This window comes from Festucalex cinctus, chromosome 8, assembly GCF_051991245.1.
Source record: "Festucalex cinctus isolate MCC-2025b chromosome 8, RoL_Fcin_1.0, whole genome shotgun sequence".
NCBI classification, from domain to species: domain Eukaryota; kingdom Metazoa; phylum Chordata; class Actinopteri; order Syngnathiformes; family Syngnathidae; genus Festucalex; species Festucalex cinctus.
This window is the reverse complement of record NC_135418.1, coordinates 30726878-30747799: the sequence shown is the minus strand read 5'-3', so window position 1 is coordinate 30747799 and position 20922 is coordinate 30726878. Positions and strand designations below refer to the sequence as shown.

General features: G+C 42.0%; 2 protein-coding genes across 5 annotated transcripts; one reads left to right on the top strand and one right to left on the bottom strand.

Annotated features, from left to right (window-relative positions):
* Positions 1-4777: 4777 nt before the first annotated feature.
* LOC144024539 (calpain-5-like) lies at positions 4778-20468 on the bottom strand. Of its 4 annotated transcripts, none has more exons than XM_077530902.1 (15): positions 20366-20468; positions 19932-20157; positions 18584-18749; positions 17966-18097; positions 13653-13861; positions 13275-13467; positions 10836-11029; positions 10690-10767; positions 10401-10596; positions 10218-10340; positions 8319-8392; positions 7580-7702; positions 7194-7297; positions 6341-6477; positions 4778-6276 (listed from the first exon to the last, which is right to left on the bottom strand). In XM_077530902.1, exons 3-15 carry the CDS (start codon positions 18737-18739, stop codon positions 6103-6105), a joined length of 1893 nt encoding a protein of 630 aa, XP_077387028.1. In that variant the 5' UTR covers positions 18740-18749; positions 19932-20157; positions 20366-20468; the 3' UTR covers positions 4778-6102. The 4 variants fall into 4 exon arrangements, with proteins under 4 accessions (XP_077387028.1, XP_077387029.1, XP_077387032.1 ...); XM_077530903.1 differs by having other exon boundaries at positions 18584-18746; XM_077530906.1 differs by having other exon boundaries at positions 19932-19997; positions 20366-20448.
* LOC144024544 (olfactory marker protein-like) lies at positions 15350-17183 on the top strand. Its single transcript, XM_077530927.1, has 2 exons — positions 15350-15522; positions 16668-17183. The coding sequence occupies exons 1-2, from the start codon at positions 15457-15459 to the stop codon at positions 17106-17108; spliced, it is 507 nt and encodes a 168-aa protein (XP_077387053.1). The 5' UTR covers positions 15350-15456; the 3' UTR covers positions 17109-17183.
* Positions 20469-20922: the final 454 nt, after the last annotated feature.

Here is a 20922-nt window from a genome sequence, read left to right as displayed (position 1 = left end):
ACTACAAAACCTCCGCCATTTTTGTAGTCCCGAGCTAGACACGTGGCGCCCACGGGCAGCGACATCGCCCTCTGCTGTCGCGGGTGGCTTGATAAATTTGTTAAATCCGTTCGAGTCAGTTTAAGACTTAAATAAGCCGCTAAAATTCCCTGGATGAGGTTATTTCACAAGAGACAGTTGAAAGAATGAATCATTAAGTTAACTGACAACCGAAAAACGTTCCAAATACACAGCATTATTTCAAAAACAACCGAAATAAGCGAAAACTACAAAACCGCCGCCATTTTTGTAGTCCCGAGGTAGAAACGTGGCGCCCACGCTCGGCGACAGCGCCCTCTGCTTTCGCTGGTGGCTTGATAAATTCGTTAAATCCGTTCGCGTCAGTCTAAGACTTAAATAACCCATTAAAATTCCATGGATGAGGTTATTTCACAAGAGACAGTTGAAAGAATGAATCATTAAGTTAACTGCCAACCCAAAAACGTGACAAATGCAAAAAAACAACCGAAATAAGCGAAAACTACAAAAACGCCGCCATTTTTGCAGTCCCGAGGAAGACACGTGGCGCCCACGCCCAGCGACATCGCCCCCTGATGTCGCGGGTGGCTTGTTAAAATCATTCATCCCCTTTCACGCCAGTCTAAGACGTAAATAAGCCATTAAAATTCCCTGGATGAGTTTATTTCACAAAAGACAGTTGAAAGAATGAATCATTAAGTGAATTGACAACCGAAAAACGTGCCAAATGCACAGGATTATTTCAAAAATAAGAGAAAACTACAAAACCGCCGCCATTTTTGTAGTCCCGAGCTCCACACGTGGCGCCCATGGCCGGCGACATCGCCCCCTGCTGTCGAGGGTGGCTTGATAATTCGTTCAATCCGTTCGAGTCAGTCTAAGACTTAAATAAGCCATTAAAATTCCCTGGATGAGGTTATTTCACAAGAGACTGTTGAAAGAATGAATCATTAAGTTAACTGCCAACCCAAAAACGTGACAAATGCAAAAAAACAACCGAAATAAGCGAAAACTACAAAAACGCCGCCATTTTTGCAGTCCCGAGGAAGACACGTGGCGCCCACGCCCAGCGACAGCGCCCTCTGCTGTCGCGGGTGGCTTGGGCTTGATAAAATCATTCATCCCGTTCGCGCCAGTCTAAGACGTAAATAAGCCATTAAAATTCCCTGGATGAGTTTATTTCACAAAAGACAGTTGAAAGAATGAATCATTAAGTGAATTGACAACCGAAAAACGTGCCAAATGCACAGGATTATTTCAAAAATAAGAGAAAACTACAAAACCGCCGCCATTTTTGTAGTCCCGAGCTCCACACGTGGCGCCCACGGCCGGCGACATCGCCCCCTGCTGTCGAGGGTGGCTTGATAATTCGTTCAATCCGTTCGAGTCAGTCTAAGACTTAAATAAGCCATTAAAATTCCCTGGATGAGGTTATTTCACAAGAGACTGTTGAAAGAATGAATCATTAAGTGAACTGACAACCGAAAAACGTGCCAAATGCAAAAAAACAACCGAAATAAGCGAAAACTACAAAACCGCCGCCATTTTTGTAGTCCCGAGGTAGACACGTGGCGCCCACGCCCAGCGACAGCGCCCTCTGCTGTCGCGGGTGGCTTGGGCTTGATAAAATCATTCATCCCGTTCGCGCCAGTCTAAGACGTAAATAAGCCATTAAAATTCCCTGGATGAGTTTATTTCACAAAAGACAGTTGAAAGAATGAATCATTAAGTCAACTGACAACTGAAAAACGTACCAAATGCACAGCATTATTCCAAAAACAACCGAAATAAGCGAAAACTACAAAACCGCCGCCATTTTTGTAGTCCCGAGGTAGACACATGGCGCCCACGCCCAGCGACAGCCCCCTCTGCTGTCGCGGGTGGCTTGATAAATTCGTTAAATCCGTTCGAGTCAGTCTAAGACTTAAAAAACCCATTAAAATACCCTGGATGAGGTTATTTCACAAGAGACAGTTGAAAGAATGAATCATTAAGTTAACTGACAAACGAAAAACGTGCCAAATGCACGGCATTATTTAAAAAACAACCGAAATAAGCGAAAACTACAAACCCACCGCCATTTTTGTAGTCCAGAGCTAGACACGTGGCGCCCACGGCCGGCGACATCGCCCCCTGCTGTCGAGGGTGGCTTGATGAATTCGTTAAATCCGTTCGAGTCAGTCTAAGACTTAAATAAGCCATTAAAATTCCATGGATGAGGTTATTTCACAAGAGACAGTTGAAACAATGAATCATTAAGTTAACTGACAACCTAAAAACGTGCCAAATGCAAAAAAACAACCGAAATAAGCAAAAACTACAAAACCGCCGCCATTTTTGTAGTCCCGAGCTAGACACGTGGCGCCCACGGGCAGCGACATCGCCCTCTGCTGTCGCGGGTGGCTTGATGAATTCGTTAAATCCGTTCGAGTCAGTCTAAGACTTAAATAAGCCATTACAATTCCCTGGATGAGGTTATTTCACAAGAGACAGTTGAAACAATGAATCATTAAGTTAACTGACAACCGAAAAACGTGCCAAATGCACAGCATTATTTCAAAAACAACCGAAATAAGCGAAAACTACCAAACCACCGCCATTTTTGTAGTCCCGAGGTAGACACGTGGCGCCCACGCCCAGCGACAGCGCCCTCTGCTGTCGCGGGTGGCTTGGGCTTGATAAAATCATTCATCCCGTTCGCGCCAGTCTAAGACGTAAATAAGCCATTAAAATTCCCTGGATGAGTTTATTTCACAAAAGACTGTTGAAAGAATGAATCATTAAGTCAACTGACAACCGAAAAACGTGCCAAATGCACAGCATTATTCCAAAAACAACCGAAATAAGCGAAAACTACAAAACCGCCGCCATTTTTGTAGTCCCGAGCTAGACACGTGGCGCCCACGCCCAGCGACAGCGCCCTCTGCTGTCGCGGGTGGCTTGATAAATTCGTTAAATCCGTTCGAGTCAGTCTAAGACTTAAATAAGCCATTAAAATTCCCTGGATGAGGTTATTTCACAAGAGACAGTTGAAACAATGAATCATTAAGTTAACTGACAACCGAAAAACGTGCCAAATGCACAGCATTATTTCAAAAACAACCGAAATAAGCGAAAACTACCAAACCACCGCCATTTTTGTAGTCCCGAGGTAGACACGTGGCGCCCACGCCCAGCGACAGCGCCCTCTGCTGTCGCGGGTGGCTTGGGCTTGATAAAATCATTCATCCCGTTCGCGCCAGTCTAAGACGTAAATAAGCCATTAAAATTCCCTGGATGAGTTTATTTCACAAAAGACTGTTGAAAGAATGAATCATTAAGTCAACTGACAACCGAAAAACGTGCCAAATGCACAGCATTATTCCAAAAACAACCGAAATAAGCGAAAACTACAAAACCGCCGCCATTTTTGTAGTCCCGAGCTAGACACGTGGCGCCCACGCCCAGCGACAGCGCCCTCTGCTGTCGCGGGTGGCTTGATAAATTCGTTAAATCCGTTCGAGTCAGTCTAAGACTTAAATAAGCCATTAAAATTCCCTGGATGAGGTTATTTCACAAGACAGTTGAAAGAATGAATCATTAAGTTAACTGACAACCGAAAAACGTGCCAAATGCAAAAAAAAAACGAAATAAGCGAAAACTACAAAACCGCCGCCATTTTTGTAGTCCCGAGCTCCACACGTGGCGCCCACGGCCGGCGACATCGCCCCCTGCTGTCGAGGGTGGCTTGATGAATTCGTTAAATCCGTTCGAGTCAGTCTAAGACTTAAATAAGCCGTTAAAATTCCCTGAATGAGGTTATTTCACAAGAGACAGTTGAAAGAATGAATCATTAAGTCAACTGACAACCGAAAAACGTGCCAAATGCACAGCATTATTTAAAAAAATCGAAATAGTCGAAAACTACAAAACCACCGCCATTTTTGTAGTATATATAAATATATATATACACTATAATAGTAATTCATAAAACAAAATTATAATCGTAATCCATAAGAGATTTATATAAAAGTAATTCATAATTCGATTCAATACACTACAAATTAATAGTTTAGTCAAAATAGCGAAAGTAGATTAATATAAATACTCTTTAAAGATATACATATAAACAATTCATAAAAATCCAGATAAATGTGCGCATTATTCATAAAAAGATCTAAATATATAAAGATAAATATGAATGTTGAAAATATTATATATAGCAATACATAGACAATGAATGGAATGCTATCCCTATTAATTCGAACAAAAAAGGCTCATTGGAAACAGTTTAAAAAGCGCAAATCAGTTTTAGTTCGCTGGCGGAATTTACTTTTGGGATAAGCGCAATTGCAAGTTCAGTTGTCGCTTGACTTTCAAAGAGGCAACATCTCCGCCATTGGAACCATTAGGAAGAAAGTGTGCTAGACCTGAGGAAGGCTTTATTGGGCCGAAACGTTGTTGAGCCACACTTGATTAATACAGTACAAGTAAATTTACCTTTATGAAAAAATAATTTAATAGTTTGGTTTTTGTTTTTATATTAATAGTGATTAAATATATAACAAATGTGATTTCATATTATTAAATCAAAGATTAAAAATTGATTATATATTCTATGATAAACAAATTCATTTGGTTTATTAATAGATAGTGATTACATAAATAGCAAAGGCATTCTCCTATCTATTAAATAAAAGATTAAAAACATATAAATATAAATACTGTGTCAAGGCGGAACTAGGAGTGAACCCAAATGCACAACTCGTGCTCAAAAAGGTTGAAGGTCTTTAAAGTTTTAATGAACAAAGTACAAGAAAAATTCACTCAGCAGAGGAGAATGGACAACAGACAAAGTACAACAAAAGGTCACTCATCCGAGGAAAATTGACAACGATCAAAGTGCAACAACAAAATCACTCGTAAGAGGAAAAACTGAAATCAAAGAGTATACAAAGTATCAAACAAAAACTACAACAATAACTAAGGGCTTACTTGGGCGCGGCTTGGAAACAAGGCTTAGAACTCAGCCACTAACAGAGAAGATGAATTAGCACAGGGCAAAGGTCGTCACAGAATATATATATATACCCACACCTACTAAGTGGAAACAGGTGGAAACAATCAGGGCGGGGAAGGTCATCTGGAAAGAGGAAGGGCAAGTTGTCAGAAAAGGAGGGAGCAAGACATTTACCAACATAAAACAGGAAATTCTACTTCTTGGACATGACATACTGATAAAATTGACACGCTAAAGAAAAGATCAAACGGATGGTGGATGGACAGTTGTCCAATATGGACGGAGACGCCAGCCCACACGTCAGAGGACGGAACACGACGACAGGGGACACCGAGGATGGAAGGACCGTGCTCTTCCCTTTCGCTCCAGGAGGGGGGAGCAAATCCTCTATCCTGGTAGAGGAAGGAAAACCACCCGGATTCCGAACACGGCCAATCCAGAGGCCCGTTTGGCTGGGTCAGATTTGAGCTAGCGACTGGAAATTTCACCGGCACAGAGCACAGGAAGTGACGAGAACGGAGTCATCCTCGTGCGCGCAAAAGGTCAAAGTTCATTCATGGAGAGGGTTGAGGGTCTACCCTGCCGACTGCCCCAAGCCAGCTTGGATCGACTCCAGCAACCCCGTGACCCTTGTGAGGAGTAAGCGGTTCAGATAATGGATGGATGGATACAAATATCTGAAACATAAAAGGTAACAAATAAACATTAAAAATAAAGTGTCATGAGTCAAAAAAAAATCAAAATAAAATGAAAATGGAATAAAAGTAAAATTGAACAAAATCAAAACAAAATAAGTGAAATACAAATTAAAACTTTTACAAAATTAAAAAAATCTAATAAAATAAAATATAATGTGAAATGTGGAATAAAGTAAAAATGAATCAAAATGAAATGACAAATTCCAAGCTAGCCGTGAAGAAATGTACAAAATGAAATAAAATGCAGTAAGTTTTGAACAACAGCAAAACAAATGAACTTAAAAAAAGAATACTTCATGAAATGACAAGCAAAGTCAAATTGAAAAATAACCAAGAATTGGAATGAAAACAAACAAGAAATTGAAGGAGATTGGTTTTGGCGATGTCTCAGATGCTGGTGAGCACGGCGCTGGTCACCACGGCGACGTTGATGGTGCCAGGCAGCTGGTCTCGGCGGCCGCTTTTGGCCCGCAGGTGCAACGTCTGCCTGATGTCGCCCGGCTTGGTGGGCAGGGTCACCTCGCCCAGGAACGAGTCCGTCAGCCTGTTGCTGTTGTACACCTGAGCCAGCGCCACCATCGTCACCACAAGGTCAACGTTTGGAACAACGCACGCACGCACGCACCTGAATGACGACGGGCCCGCTGCCGTCCTTGCGGTAGAAGATCCCCTTGTGGTCAAAGTCGGGATCGCGAGTGCCGCTGTGGACGGCGGAGCGAACCGTGTGGCCTTCGCAGCGAACGGTCACGTACGTGTCGCTACCTGCGCACGCGCACACGTTGTGCACAGTTACAAAATGGATCCGGTCGAGTCAAATGGCAAACAAAATGAAAATTGGGGTCAAACGTCAACATTCAAAACACAAATGAATGAAGACAATGAAATTCAAATTAACTTCTACATGCATTGAACCTAATTTGGTGAATTAAGTACTGTAGTCGGAAAAAAAATAAAATGGCAAGAAAAATATGAAATGTGAATAAAAACATCAATAAAATAATATTGCATCAAATACCAAACAAATGAACAAAAATGAATATTTATAAACTACATGCAAGGGAAAAAAAATAAAATGAATCAATGAAAAAGGGGAAAACCTAAATTAAATTAAATCAAAAATTTAATTTGCTAAGTAACTACAAAATAACAAAAATATAATCAATATTTCAAAACATACATTTTCTTACAAAAAAAGAAAGAAAAATGAAATAAAGTTAAAAAAAAATCCTTTCAAAATAAAATGAAAAACTATACGATGAAATATAAATTTAAAAAATGCACTTAAAAAATGTTAGGTTTTTTTTTCAAAAAGCTATACAAAGTGAAAAAAAATCATTACTCAAGAAAATATTTTCTTCAAAAGGAATGGAAAAAAAAAGAAAAAAAGTTGAGAAAAAAAATAAAGTGACAATTTGCTGATTGTGTTCCAGCACAAAACAATGTAGTGGCGCTACCTAGTGGTGAAGTTGAAATCTTACCCCCCAGTGACTTGGCGTGGAGGACGTGTACTTGCGTGACCAGTGTTGGGAAACCACACAAAGCCGTCCAGCAGGTGCGAGGGGGCTCGTCCTCACGCAGCTCCCTGCAGCACACGAATGAAATGAAATAAGAGTCAAGGCCCAAATTGATCCCAGTCGGCGTCCTTTTGGCTTCCAGAAGCTTTCAACAATCTCTAAAGTACCAAAACTTCAATGGAACCGCAGATGAGGAGTTGTGCTGCATTTGAGTGGGAATATTGATCTGGGCATTTTTCCAGATTATTCCAATGAGGGGACAAAATGTTGACTTGACTTTTTCTTGCGTGTTTCTTCCCTTTATTGCATGTCTGTATTACACACAGCAAAATCAAATGTTGCCTTCATACTTGCAGTGCGAAGGCACGTCGGTGAAGACGCGCAACAGGAAGTCTCCCTCCTGGTTGGGGTCAAAGGTGGTTGGCAGGATGACATAGCGGCCCTCTTTCAGGTCCACGCGCAGGAACGCAGACCTGCGCAAAGACATTGGGACATACTTTTAGGACCTTTCAAAAGTCCTTTTTCTACTTGCCGTCGACCGATGATGACATCAGCTGTGCTGAGGAAGTAGGTAACGACCAATCGTGGATCAGTTTGCTGACCATACCAGAAAACAGGTGAGCCATAATTGGTCGTTAGCATAGCTGATGTCATCATCAGTCGACGGCAAGTAGAAAAATGACTTTTGAAAGGTATCCATTCTACATGAAAAATAATGAAGGGAGCACATTAATAATAAACAAACGCTGAACTTTTTACTGCTGAAAATGGCTCAATGAGTCAAGTGTCCCTTGAAACATTTCTTGTTGTATGTGACCTCACTAGTCTAAACAGGACATTTATTACATTTGAGGAATATGAGTTATGAAGCAAAATCTGGCCATTTTTAGCCATCTCAGGGGGCATCCATTTTGCCACCTGCTGTCGACTGAAGATGACATCACGGTTGCTCAGAACAACAGGATTTTGCTGCTTATATCATATTCCACTGATGCAATATTAGCCAGATTACCATATTTAGACTAGTGGCGCTGCAAAGCACGTTGTCAAGATTATTATTATTATATATTTTTTTTGTTTCACACAGACCTAGCGTTGCTATAGGGACTGCCGGCCACCTTCTGCTGGGGGGCGTGCATCCGGTACTTCCGGTTCAATTCCACCTGTGTACACCATGAGGAACATGCTGTTGAATGTTACTATTGTGCTGTACTTAAAACGTTAACAGTCAAACTAGTACGTGTGTGTTATCCACTAGGAGCCTTCTGAGCCTACTAGTACTACCGAAAGACTGTTAGTTTTGCCTTATTAACTCATTCACTCCCAAAAAGGTTTTTTTTTTTTTAATGCAACAGCATACAGAAGGCTTTGGTGCAGCTTCTGACATGAAGAGGTGGCTTAAAACAATGGTAGCTACTACAAAAAATGGCCAGCAGGTGGCGGCAGAGTGAGATCAGCAACAAGCTCTTTTTGATAGCGTTTTCACCAGAAATGTGAATATCATTGAAATGAATCTATTCTAATTGCTACAAAACGGAAACATACACAAATATATATTTTTTTCCTGATGAAAGAAAAGACTCGAATGTTCCTTTTTGTAGGTTCCATGTTTTGATAGCAATAGAACTCAATATTCTGTGGGGCTTATAAAATCAGTCAAAATCCAGTAAAACAGCTGGGAGCAAAGGGGGTTGCGAAATGTGAAAATGGCCGGGAGTGAATGAGTTAATAACCTGTAGTTGTCACACTAGTAAGCCGAAGCTGTCCTACTAGTGAGCAGAATTGTCATACAGTCGTAGCAAATACATGCTACTAGTAGAGCACAATCGTTCTACTAGTGTACCAATAGGCGATATACAGTGGTACCTCTAATTACAAACGTCTCTTCATACAAAATTTTCAAGTTACGAAACGCCTCAACAGTGAAAATATTGCCTCTTGTTACGAAAGAAATTTCAAGATACGAAAGGTCAAAATAGAGTACCCAACGCAACATACTTTCAGCTATGGCTATTAGCTAGCATCTCTCTGGCATCCCATCCTACCGTATGTAACTATGTGCGTAGATGATGGCGAGATAATAGATGCAGCGTCCTCGTCATTCATCCTCGCGTCATGAGGCGTTCCCATTTTGTTTTGCCGAAATGTAAATTAACGGCGACCAATTTGTGCAAACATTCACACAATTGGTGATTGATGAAGGCACAGTAAGTTTTGAATTGCGACGAGACGGGCCTTTTTTTTTTTTTTTTTTTGGAAAAAGATGCCTCGCCGTACCTGAAGTTTCCATTAAGTTTGGGAATTTGTTGAAAAGAATCACCCAGAAAAAAAAGTGTTCACCAGTCGGACCATCGCTCACTAAGATGATGTTTGCTTTGGACATTTTCAAAGGATTGTTTAAAAAAAAAAAATAGCAAACCTCCTTGGATCGGTTCTTTACAAAACAAAAAACACTTCTGAGAGAGAACATGAACCAAAAAGAGGGCAAAAAACGAAGAGGACATCAGTTAAAAAGGTAAATGAGCATCATTTTTATTCTTTAATCTATTCTTTGTTTACATGATGCGCAACTCTCATTTATTGTGCAATAATCTAATTGCAACATGTATTTGTTACATGTTTTGATGCATTTTTATGCTTTATAAAACATTGATGTTTGAATTTTGGAAGGCTTGGAACGGATTAGGGCATTTACAAGGAAAATGCGTCTCTATTTACAAAATGTTCTACTTAAGAACTTTCTTCCAGAAGCGATTCATTTGCTAAGTCGAGGTAACACTGTATAGGAGTCACAAGTAGGACATCGGTGAGCAAGTACTACTTTAGAATGCTAATAATAATAATAACAATAATAATTATAATAATAACGATGATAATAAGAAGAATGTTAATAATAATACTAATGATTATAATAGTCTGTCTATATGAGCCTTGTGATTGGCTGGCAAGCAGTCTAGGGTTAACCCCGCCTCCCTGACCTTGCCTGACCTTGTGGATTTCAAAGCCAATGGCCAGGTTCTCTCCTCGTCCTTCTGTCAGCGAGGCCCTGCGGTCCTTCTGCTGCAGCGAGATGAGAGCCTCGTCCTCGCTTTTGGTTACGTCCAAGACGTACTACAACACACACAAAGTTGAGCAATACTGAATAGAAATAAATATAAACGCGGTGAGCACCTGAGGGTTTTGGAGGAAGGTGTGCTTATTATTAGCGCAACCCCCGGCCCGGTTCTGCAACGCGTCGCCATGGCGACTCCAGGAGCCTCGCAGGACCGCCTCCTCCCATGTCTTGTGCACGCTCAGGTACGACGTGTTGATCAAGCGGCACAGGATGAGGTGCGTGAAGTTCGAGATGAAGTCGCTGAACGTCATCCTGCGTGAGGACCAGCCGGACAACAGACGACGACATCGAGGCTGGAAATAAACATGGCCGCCGTCCAGGGGGCGACATCGCACCGAAGCTCACCAGAACTCCCCATCGTTCTGCATGACCACGCCCATCTTCTCGCGTTCACTGCTACCGACCTTTTGCCACTCTTCTGAACTGTGAACACACAATAAATCATCGCTGAGTGAACTCGTACGACTGAAGTCATGTAATGTAACGGCCACCTGTCGCTCCAGGGTCCGGTCCACTCGCTGCGGCCCCAAGGATTCCTCAGCCGAATCATTTCCAGTTTGTTGGACCTGAAAAAGGCCAGCAAGCCGTGACCGAGGCGCACGCGCCGCACGTCCGTCACGGCGTAGGCGTGACCTTTGACCAGGCCGTTGGGCATGCGGGCCTCCATGTCGGACGAGCTGGTCGCCTAAGGGACATCGCAATGAAGTGGCATTAGCGCCACCCACTGGCGGTCAACAACGAGTCGTGAAAGGACGTTCCCGGACTTACAAAGCGTTACGGGCTGAATTGCTTCTTCGACAGAGCTTGTCATTGTGAAAGCATTATTCCTCAGTGAAGTGAAGTGAAAATCCACCAATCCGTTCCACTTTGACTCGACATCAATTTTTCATTGTCAAGGAATGAGAGTCTATCGTGTGACATGCCTTTGTGTAAAAACTGATTTTGTGCCTTCTTTCACAAAAATCAACCCAATCAAAAATGTGAACATTATTGAGGTACTACGTTTGTTCTGCATATTCATCTATTTTGTGCAAAAAAGGCATTAGGCCTACTCACGTTGTAGTATAGGGCAGTACAGTGGTACCGCTACTTACGAACGTGCCTTCATACGAAATTTTCAAGTCACGAAACTCAACAGGAAAATATTGCCTCTTGTTAGGAAAGAAGTTTCAGGATACAAAAGGTGAAAATACAGTATGGGCTGCTACTCGCAGCTCCCAGAGTTTCCTGAACGCAGCATACTTACAGCAGCTCTGCCATTGGTTATTACTGGTATCTTCCTGGCATCCCATTGGCTAAGAGGGACCTCTACCGTATGTGTCCACAGATACATCATAGATAAGTAACGCAAATCAATGATTTATCTATGGACGCATATTATGTATCTATGTAGCGTTCTCGTCACTCGATCCATGAGGTGTTTACGTAGTTTGACATAAATGTATTCAACTCACGGCCCATGCATTTGTACAAAAATTCGAACAATTGGTGATTGATGGAGGCGCAGTACGTTTTTCATTGCAACGAGACGGGCCTTTTTGGGAAAAAGATGCCTCGCCGTACCTCAAGTTTCCATCAACTTTCGGAATTCAAAGAAAAGAATCACCCAGAAAAAGTGTTCACCATTCGGGCGATCGTTCACTAGGATGATGATTGCCTTGGACATTTTTGAAGGATTGTTAAAAAAAATAAAAATAAGGCCTCCAGGTGGAAGAGTCCAACCGTCACTTGCCTTCCGTGCCGGATGGCGCGGGTGTGCGGCTTACATGATGTAAGCGTGAGTGAGTGAGTAAAAAAAGAAGAAGAAGAAGATTGATAAAAAGAACAAACATCCTTGGATCAGTTCTTTACAAAACAAAAAAACTTCTGAGAGAGAACATGAACCAAAAAGAGGGCAAAAAACGAAGAGGACAGCAGTTAAAAAGGTAAATGAGCATCATTTTTATTCTTTACTCTATTCTTTGTTTTTCACATTACGCACAGCTCTCATTTATTGTGCAATAATTTCATTGTAACATGTATTTGTTACGATGGTTGTTGGTCTCTGTGTGCCCTGCGATTGGCTGGCAACCAGTCCAGGGTGTCCCCTGCCTACTGCCCAGTGCCAGCTGAGATAGGCTCCAGCACCCCCCGCGACCCTTGTGAGGAATAAGCGGTACAGAAAATGGATGGATTTGTTACATGTTTTGATGCATTTTTATGCTTTATAAAACATTGATGTCTGAATTTTGGGAGGTTTAGAACAGATTAGGGCATTTACATGGAAAATGCGTCTCTACTTCCAAAAAGTTCTACTTAAGAACTTTCTTCCAGAAGCGATTCATTTGGTAAGTCGAGGTGCCACTGGATAAGACACGATGAAAGCACAACTTAAGAGGCGTGTATACTGGCCAACTGAAAAGACGGACGCCATGTTGTTACCTGGGCGACAGGGCGGGGCAAGCATGTAGCGCATCATCATGCCTATGAAAGAAAGTCAAATCACTTTCTTTCACAAACGAGGTGTACACTTTCTTTGATATTTTTCCCTTGTTGTATTTTTGTAACCTTTGATGTATTTAACAAGCTGATAATAAGGAATACGCTGCATGTATGATACATGCCATTACCGCTACTAGTATTCGGTATATTTTTACTGTAGATTTTGATTTTCAAGGTTGTGAATACTGGAAATGTATCAGTGTGTTCATACATAACACATAATATAAATTCAAATAAGAAATCGGATTACATGTATCTATACTAAAAAAACAAACAACATCATCATTTTCTTCTATAAGTGTATGGCCACAAAGAAGAATGTCATTTGCCTGGATACTGTTAAAGAAAAAGCAAAGAAAAATCCATGTTTATGGCAGTGTGTGAAAATGATGAAGCGCGATATATTGGGAGTTGACGTGAACAATCCATCCAATCAGACGCTCGCTCACCTCTACGGAGGCGCTTATGAGTCCTCCTCTCTCGTGCACTTTGACGACTCGCTTGAAGAGCTCGGCCAGATTCTCCGCGCTGTCCTGAACGCCGCTTTCACTGATGCATACGGACTGCGACACGCCGCCCGTGAAGTCCACCAGCGCGTCGGCCGTGTTGCCGCCGTCCAGCGCCTCGTAGCAGCCGCACGTCCTGGAACGACCGCCGGACTTCACTTCACCATCTCGTTCAAAAAACAACCAAATTAAAGATGCGGCTTGCTAGTTTGTTTCTTGTTTTTTCCCCACGCTAAGCATAATGAAAAGATAAACGTGTTTGATTTTGCTGGCACGGCAGCCAACGCAAACAGAAAGTGGGCGGCGGCTACGGTACGGTACTTGGCGTAGGCCTTCTCCACCAGGGCGCTCCAGAACTCGCCGGGGTCGTTGGAGTGGCAGTAGAGCAGCTTGCCGTTGACGGTGGGCAGCCGGTCGTCGATCACCACGTCGGCCCACTCGCCGAACTTCCAGAAGCGGAAGTGGAAGATGCCGGCGTACAACGCGGGCCGGTTCTTGTCCCACTCCTGGTCTTGCCAGTCGGGAATCACCTGTCATGGGAAATCACAACCATTTGGACTGCACTGTATAGTGGACGCCACTTTTGGAACGTGACTAATTACATGTCACCAGATGATGTCATTTCATTACAATTTCAGTTACATTGGAAAAATGGCTTAAAAAGCTTGCACTGTTTTTTTTGTTTTTGTTTAATCACTTCCTGCTGCTGAAAACATCTTGTGATTGGTCCTCTTTGGTCATGTTGTTGTCTCAAACGTGACATTTTTCCAAATAGAAAGCAAAAGTGATGAAATGTATTAGTTTGTCTGAGATTTTGAAAAGGTTAAGATCGTCAAATATTGACTTTTGACTTTCAAATGTTGGACTTTCTTTGCTTTAATCCACTTTTTAGCAGAGACATCCAAGGGTGTTTGTGAGGGATTCATTCAAAATGAATAGAAGTAATCAAATGCCAACAGTTTGTTAGACAATTTAGCTAGGTAATATCATAAACCCCATCAAATTCAGCTCAAATTGAGTGGGCTAACTCCATTGTTGTCCATTTTAAAGTACTTTACTTACCAAGGTGCCACAAGATGGCGCCAAAACACTACACGTGTCTCAAGGATGCTCAATGAAGCCGCTCAGCTCACTTCAGCATAATTACTTGCCATCAACATGGCAAATAAATTCAACGTAGTTTCTCGGCACAAAGATGCAACAAAAGGATGGTAAAGCACTACTTTTGTCTAAATGGAGCTCCTCAAATCATTTCAACATAGTTCCTCGATCCCCAAGACACCACATGATGGCGGCTAAATACTGTTTTTCTTTAAACAAAAGCTCAAAATACTTCCTTGACACCAACGTACCACAGGCTGAGTGAAGAAGACTACTTTTGTCTAAATCAAGCTCCTCCCCTCACTTTCACGCAAGAAGATCCCACAAATTGGCGACAAAAAAAAGAAAAAAAGCAATATTTTTATTAGACATGGATTTGTCTTCAGCACAAATAATTTGTTGCCCAAAAGCAATTTTGCGAATGCCGAACCATGAACATATGAAGGATTGGTTCACTCTGCAAGGTTGCGCTTTCCAAAAGGCGACATCATCTCGACACATCATGCTGACACGCCGACATGTTCACTGGAGCGCGCACACACTCACACAGATAGAAAGAAAGAAGTGATCCAGTGAGTCGAGTCAAACCGAGGAGGAGCCGGGAGACTCGCAGGGTTCCCTTCTGGACGTCATCAGCGCTACCTGTTGCCTGGCAACAACAAGCACACGCACACACGACTCCCTCATTCTTACTTTAGGCAACCCGAAACTTTGTTTTTTTTTCCCGGGGACTATTGTTCCATTGACAAAGTTACATAACTTGACAAAAAGATTGATGTCATGTCCTCTGCTGATGTGAGGGTCAATCAATGCAATGTCGCCTGCAGGCTGTGTGCGTACGCGTGCGTGATGGAAATCGATGTGGAAATGGGAGGCGCAAAAGTGGAGAGGAGACAAAAAGCAGAAAGTCCAACACAGATGCCTCATAACATCCGATCCGTCATCACATCCACTCATACATCCATCCGTCCGTCCGTCCGCATTCATCCATTCCTAACTATTCATCCATTCATCTGGAGAGGACATGGAGGAAGCGGGAGCGGCATCCGACATTGTACTGGAATTTAAACAGGACGTGGCGCTGACAGAGGTGAGTTTTTGTTTTTGTTTGTTTGTTTGTTTTTTAATTAAATAATGTAAATTAAATGAAATAGGCAAACCAACGTTTTAGATTATGAAAACATGCTGAATGTACACAATTTTTTAATGTCATACTATAATCTGCCATATTTTATTTTGACTTCTTTAATTAATAATGTAATGTAAGAATGCATTACAGCATTTAGTAATATTATAAATATTTAATAATATTACTTAATCATTCTCTTAATATATTAATTGTATCTTGGACCCGTTTAATCATAGCACAATTATTTATTGAATTGACTTTTTATTTCTTCATTGACCCTGCCGCAAATAGTGAAAATCCACAAGTAATTGACACTCCTACTAAAATGATTACTTATAGCTGCCACAATATGGTGAAAAAAAAACATTTTTTTTTTTTCTAAATGAAGCTCCTCAGTTCACTTTCTTGTGCTTCCTTGGCACCAATTTTCCACAAGATGTTGACAAAGTGCTACTTTAGTGGAAAAGAAGCTCTTAAACTCACATGAACATAGTTCCCTTGCAATGTGATGCCACAAGAAAGTGACAAAGCACTACTTTTGTCTTAAAGAAGTTCCTTAACCCACTTCAATCAAATGACTTGGCAACAAAGATGGCAGTAAACCACTATTTTGGTCTAAAAGAAGCACCTTAAGTCACTTCAAATAGTTCATTGGCACCAAAATGACACAAGGAAAAGCTGCACTTTTGTCAGAATGAAACACCTCAAATCACTTCAACATAGTTGTCTGGCAAAGAGATGCTACAAGATAGTAACAAAACACTACTTTTGTCGAAATGAAACTCAATTTGCTACCAATATGCCACAAGATAGTGCCAAAGCACTACTTTTGTCGAAATGAAACTCAACTTGCTACCAATATGCCACAAGATAGTGCCAAAGCACTACTTTTGTCGAAATGACGCTCCTCGGATCACTTCAAAAAAGTCCCTTGACACAAAGATGCGACAAGATGGCGGCAAATGAATGCACTCCATTCCATTCACGTCAACATAGTTCCTTGACCAGTACGCCGCAAGATGGCGGAAAAGCACAGCAAGAAAATGGCCACAAGCCAAGGTGAGCGATTGCGTGTTGAAAAGGAATGTGTTGCTGCGATCCCACAGAAGATGCGTCGGCGCGTGTCGTCTCTTCAGCGCTCGGGCCAAAAGCGTCAGGACGGCGAGCGGCTGCTGCTGCCCCACGAGGCCGTCTACCGGCTGGACTTCCGGCGGCAGGATTTGCGCTTCCGCCGCTGGAACGTGTCGATGGGCGGGCGCGGGCGCGTCACCGTCACGGGCATCTCGCAGCACTGGACGCCCGACCTCACCCACCTGATGACGCGTCAGCTCCTGGAGCCCGTCGGCGCCTTCTGGCGCGGCGCCGCCGCCGCTGCCGGCGACGACGACGACGGGCTCAAGTGGCTGGAGGCCGACATGCAGGAGTTCGGCGAGAGGATCGCCGAGCTGGCCAAGGTGCGCAAGGTCATGTACTTCCTGGTGGCCTTCAAGGACGGCGCCGAGGCGGCCCGGCTGCAGTGCTCGTTGGCCTTTTGCTCCCGCCAATGAAGCCGGCGTTACAAACAAACACTCGTGTCGGAAAACTGATGATTTGTGTCGAGAAATAAATCTTATGGAAGCGCACCTGTATTTTGTCATTATTATGAATAATGTCTGATTTCATCATGATGATTATTTCATCCTTTTTGATTATATCATTATTTGTAATATTCATGCTGTATTTATATGATCATTTTAGGTGAGATGATTATTATTTATTGATGCTAGAATTTATTAACAGTCTTATTAAAAAAAAAATTCTTTTAAAAATTTGATTTCAAAAAATATGTCACAATTATTAATGCTAAATAGGTTGTAATTATTTCATTTTTAATACTGTCCTCATGAATTGAATCATTCATCAAGTATTTTCAGGGCTTATTTAAACACACTAAAATGTTGTAAATATTTTCTGACTCAACCTTATTCCATTTAAAAATGTTATAATTATTGAGGCTAAATGTAGTTTTATTTAATCACACTCTAATTATTTAATACCTGATTTAACCATGCTTTACTTTTTAATCACTATCATTTTTAATAACATCTTCCTTCATTTTGTTATTATCATTTCATCATGTCAGATTTCACAATGTTACAAAGATTTCACGATCTCATTTAATCTTGTTTAAATGTAAAAATGTATTTCCTATCGTGTCATGTCTTATTTAATCACGCTAGAAATGTCGGCTATAATCGCGCGACAATTGTATGGGAATATCTCATTGAAAAGCTGCTCTAATGAATGTACATGCTGCACTGATGTCACCACACAAGTTTCAGCACACGTTGGCGGCGCGTATCATTAGCGTCACAACAATCATGTAGATGAGTCGCTTAGCGTGCTAACAAACAAGATGGCTGACCTTCTGCCAAAGGCGATCTCGTGACGCCAGCGTGGAGCAGGCTGCCACGAACCAACAGTTTCCCAGCTGACCTTGGTGGAGGTCGTGCGCACTCAGGCCGTCCACAAACAGGTGCGGCTCTCGGCATAACTCCTGCTCAAGAGTGGGAGAGAAAAGAAAAGTCAATAAGAGAACTTGGAAGCTTTGCCTGCTGCTGCTTTTTCCTTCGCTTGTACAAGGATGTCATCTTAGTGGGCGTCGCGGCAGCCGTCATCCAACACTAAGCAAACACACGCATGCCTTAATAGACGCACACAAACCTGTCAATCAAAGTTGCAGATGGAAGACAAGGAAACGACACAAGGCCCCGAAATCATTGGATCATTGGAAGAAAATGAACAAGGAAACAAATACACTTCAAGGGACTAAAGAAGGAAACAGAGGAAAAGGAAAGCCAAGAAAGAGAGGAGGATTATGTGGTGTGAAGCACAGGGAGCCTGAAAGATGGCCGCCAAATGACGGAGAACATGAAAAGTGAAAACCACACACACACACACACACACACACACACACACATAATCTCATACTATTTCCATTTTGTCCGAATATTTGAATATTGGTACAAATGGCAAACGGTACCTGCGGCCTCTTCCAGATGACGTTGCCGATGCGGTTGCCGTGGTAGAAGAGCGACTGGTCCGTGGCGGGGAACAGGGGGTCCTCAAACAGGAGGCCATTTTGGCGACAGCGTTTCCGCAAGGCGGTGAACGATTGGCCCTCGTAAGCCACCACCATCCTGACGCTTCTGTCACACGCACACACGCATATACATCCAAAATGATAACATTTTTTTACATGGGTGAAGTTCAAACAGTATATGAAGATAAGGCAGGAGATAGAGGGTGTGGCTTAATGTGGCCACCACCCACTGAACAGATGTTCAAATTTCATGTTCTTCCTTATTTAAAAAAAATAAAATAAAATTTAAATCACATGACAGCAAAATAGAAGTTTTGCTAGCCTTTACATTGTCTTGTGACTGAAAAAAAGGAACTCCCCCCCCCCCCCCCCCCCCTTCAAGTGGCTTGGAGGCGGTGTCAAGTCACACATAGGAAAATGGCAACCAAAAGGAAGTTGAGAAAATAAATCCTTCTACAAAATAAACAAGACTTAAAACATCTGTACAATTTCACATCTGATCAAACTGCATGGTGTTCAAGGACCACCTGAGGAAATCAGACTGCCCATAGGTGAATATTCAAAGAATAGCTGAGAACATGGGCCCAAAATGTAGTGTGGTGTGTTCAAGGACCAACTTATGTGAGTGAACGACTGTTCGAAAGGTGCATTCCAGTGGTAAAGGGTCAAATAGGACAGAAGAACTTGATTTAAGTTTACTGATTGATAGTAAAACTGCTGGTGAGTTCAAGGGCAATCTAATCACATGTGACTGAATAACTGTGTTTGCATACAAAATGCCAACTTTGTGACCTTTTGTGACTACAAAAAGTACTGTTTTCGGCCGCACATGATTCATTTTAAATGTGGTAATAAAATGATGGAATACCAGCCTAACCTCCTCCCCACTGCTTTCGTTGTACATCTTTGAATTAGGTCAAATTGTTTTATGTTTTTTTTTTTCCTTTTTTTTTTTATTAGTGCAGACATACGCAGTAACATAAAGTTGACAAGCAAACACAAGCACAGCACCGAGTTTTCGCCTTTAATTTGAAATATCGCACAGGAAGTGATCTTGTGTACTCGAACCAATCGATACGTGTTTTTTTTTTTTTCTTTCAAGATGTGACACATTCTTATGACTTTTTTTCCGACTTCAAAATGTCCAATCTAATGACGTAAGTCTGTTTAACTTACTTCACAGTGACGTGGACTTTGTCTAGGCGACAAAAGTGAAAGTAAACTCAAACACGGCAAAAGAACATACATTTCAAAGATGAAAAAGTTGTGAAAAAAGCCAGGCGCTGACCTCAAAAATGTGCCTGTGACGTCAGTAGTGGGCTTTCTTGTCTTCTCGAGCAGGACAATTTTCCGTCTTCTTAGTGTTCGTGTAATGAGGAAGAGGATGAAGTTTGAGCGTTGTTGTCAACCGAGAGAGAGAGAGAACGTCAGGGAGCTCGCAGGGACACAAGACACGGTGACAAGCCCACCGACATCGACGACCACAACAGCGACAAGCACGCCCACTCTCACATCTGGGGGCAAGACGAGACAAGACAAGAGCCGGGCTGCGTTCAAGGACCATATGACAATCTGGTACCAGAAAACTACTTCAATGGACGTGACAACGTTGGGCCTGCGTTCAAGTGCCACATACAGTACTTTATCACACTGGGGTCGAACAAGTTACAAGTATTTGATTGTACGGTGTATGATATTGTAATGGATTAGACAAAACTTTACCGTGTGCAATGAATTCATTGGTGCGTTCATCGGCTTTTTCACTGGGACTGCTTGAATGTAAAGAGGTTGGCGCTGCGTTCAAAGACGATCTGACGTGAATGAAGTGTCATGAAGAATATAGCTGTGTGTTCGAGGGCCACGAGATGTTAGTGATGCGTTCAAATGCCATATGAATGTTAAATAAATAAATATATATATATATGAATGTATGTATAGTAATTAAGTTAGTTGTGCATTCCAGGATCCACTAATTGGACTGAAAAAAAAAAAAAAAAAAAAAAGTATAATTTTATGAAATGGAGTTGGTGGTACGTTCAATGGACATTGGGCTTCCACCGAATAAGGAATGTATGTAAAATGATAATGTTGGTGGTGCATTTAAAGACATTTGAGAAATATAGATGGAACAACTTGAAGTTGTAGGTTTGTTTGACGTACAAATATTAACCACTAGATGGAAGCAAAGGCCGGAAGTCAAACGATCTTGAGGCGGACGCGAGCAAGGATTTCCATGTGTAGATATTAATCTTTAACATCTTGATCAGAAACACAGTTTA